This window comes from Dendrobium catenatum, unplaced genomic scaffold (assembly GCF_001605985.2).
Source record: "Dendrobium catenatum unplaced genomic scaffold, ASM160598v2 fragScaff_scaffold_1220, whole genome shotgun sequence".
NCBI classification, from domain to species: domain Eukaryota; kingdom Viridiplantae; phylum Streptophyta; class Magnoliopsida; order Asparagales; family Orchidaceae; genus Dendrobium; species Dendrobium catenatum.
Genome location: NW_021319682.1, coordinates 11,862,129 through 11,863,516, shown reverse-complemented (window position 1 = coordinate 11,863,516; position 1,388 = coordinate 11,862,129). Strand labels below are relative to the sequence as shown.

The 1,388-nt window shown below is 43.8% G+C and overlaps 1 protein-coding gene across 1 annotated transcript in view; it reads left to right on the top strand.

Moving 5' to 3' along the window:
* The window catches only part of LOC110115178 (flap endonuclease GEN-like 2), a 27,413-nt gene that overhangs the window by 2,425 nt on the left and 23,600 nt on the right, over positions 1-1,388 (top strand). The window contains exon 4 of the mRNA XM_028699139.1: positions 232-766. Within this exon, the coding sequence (XP_028554972.1) occupies positions 232-766 (535 nt within the window). The remainder of the gene's footprint in view (positions 1-231; positions 767-1,388) is intronic.

Genomic DNA, 1,388 nt, shown 5'->3' with positions numbered 1-1,388 from the left:
TTGGTTTTCATCGCGTCGTACCTGATTTGATTTAAATCGATCGTTATTTTGAACTCAATTTCGTACGATTAATTTCGTCGAGCCGGCTCGAACCCGAACCGACTCGAATTGACTCAAATTTTGGACTCGAATTTAATCTGATCTAATTGAATTAGATTTGATTAGCTCAATTTAATCATATCCGAACCTGTTTAACTTTCCAAAAAAATTTGAATTTGTTTCCTTGATCAGAAAATCGCCACGACGGCCACGATCGAGCGAAATCCTCGTTTCAGCCAAGATCGCGCTGATCAGAAGATTTCTGCGATTCGAGTAGGCGTCGAGCGAAGAGCAAAGCTGTTTGAGGAAATGTCGGACGCTGGAGCACGATGGCGAGAATTGGCGGGCTTCTTCTTTCGGCGATGGACTCGATTTACTCGAGACGAAGGCGCTCTCTCTCGGCATTCTTCTCTCCCGCTCTCTCTCTCTAAATCCCGATCTCCCTCTCAGTCTCTGGCTCTGAGTCCCGAAGTTCCCAGCCGCTCTCCTTCTCTTGGTCGCCCTCTCTTCCAAGGCCGAAGCCCGAGCTCCCTCTCGATCTCCCTCAGTTCGCGCATACAGGAGAAGCCGAGGCCCCCTCCCATTCTCGGTGTTTGCGAACTTCAGCCAAGACGGAAGCCACCCGAACCCGACGATCCCGTAGTCTTGGCTGACGCTGATCTGGACGGTCCACCCGAGCCCGTCGCATCTCCTACCTTTGCCGACCGGTATCCCTCAAGGCTGCAAGGTAAGCTTCTCTTTTTCCTCCTCCTCCTCCTTCTTTCTTCCTCTTTTCCTTTTCCTTTCTTCTTTATCCTCCTCCTCCTTCTTTCTTCCTCTTTTCCTTTTCCTTTCTTCTTTAGCCTCCTCTTCTTATTCTTCTTCATTGGTGAATGAAAAAAGAGGAGAGTATTGTGAAATGTCTTTGCAAAAAAAAAATCTGAGAGCTAAAGTTACATTTGGATTTTATTTTACTTCAAGAATGTGATGGCTGAAATGGTTTTGAGCCTGGTTATAATTAAATGATGCATCCACTGCTATTTCTTGTTATTTGATTTTATTATGCTTGTTTGGTTATCAGTTGGTGTTTTGATCCTTAGGAAATGTGGAAAGTTGTTGCTAAGCATGAATAGTCCTATGTGTTATGAACAAAGTGATTTGTTGTTAGAGAATGAGCAATTAACACGATGAATTTATTCTTGATTCATGCTATATCTCCTAGGGTTTTAGGTGTGAACGATTTGGAATCATGAGAGGTCATGTTGTTTCTTTGTAAAATCGTGCACATCAAGTGTTTGGTAAAATGCCTTTAAGGAATTTTTGTGAAGTTTTGTGAGTGACTCATGAAGCATGGGAAGCTACTTGACCAA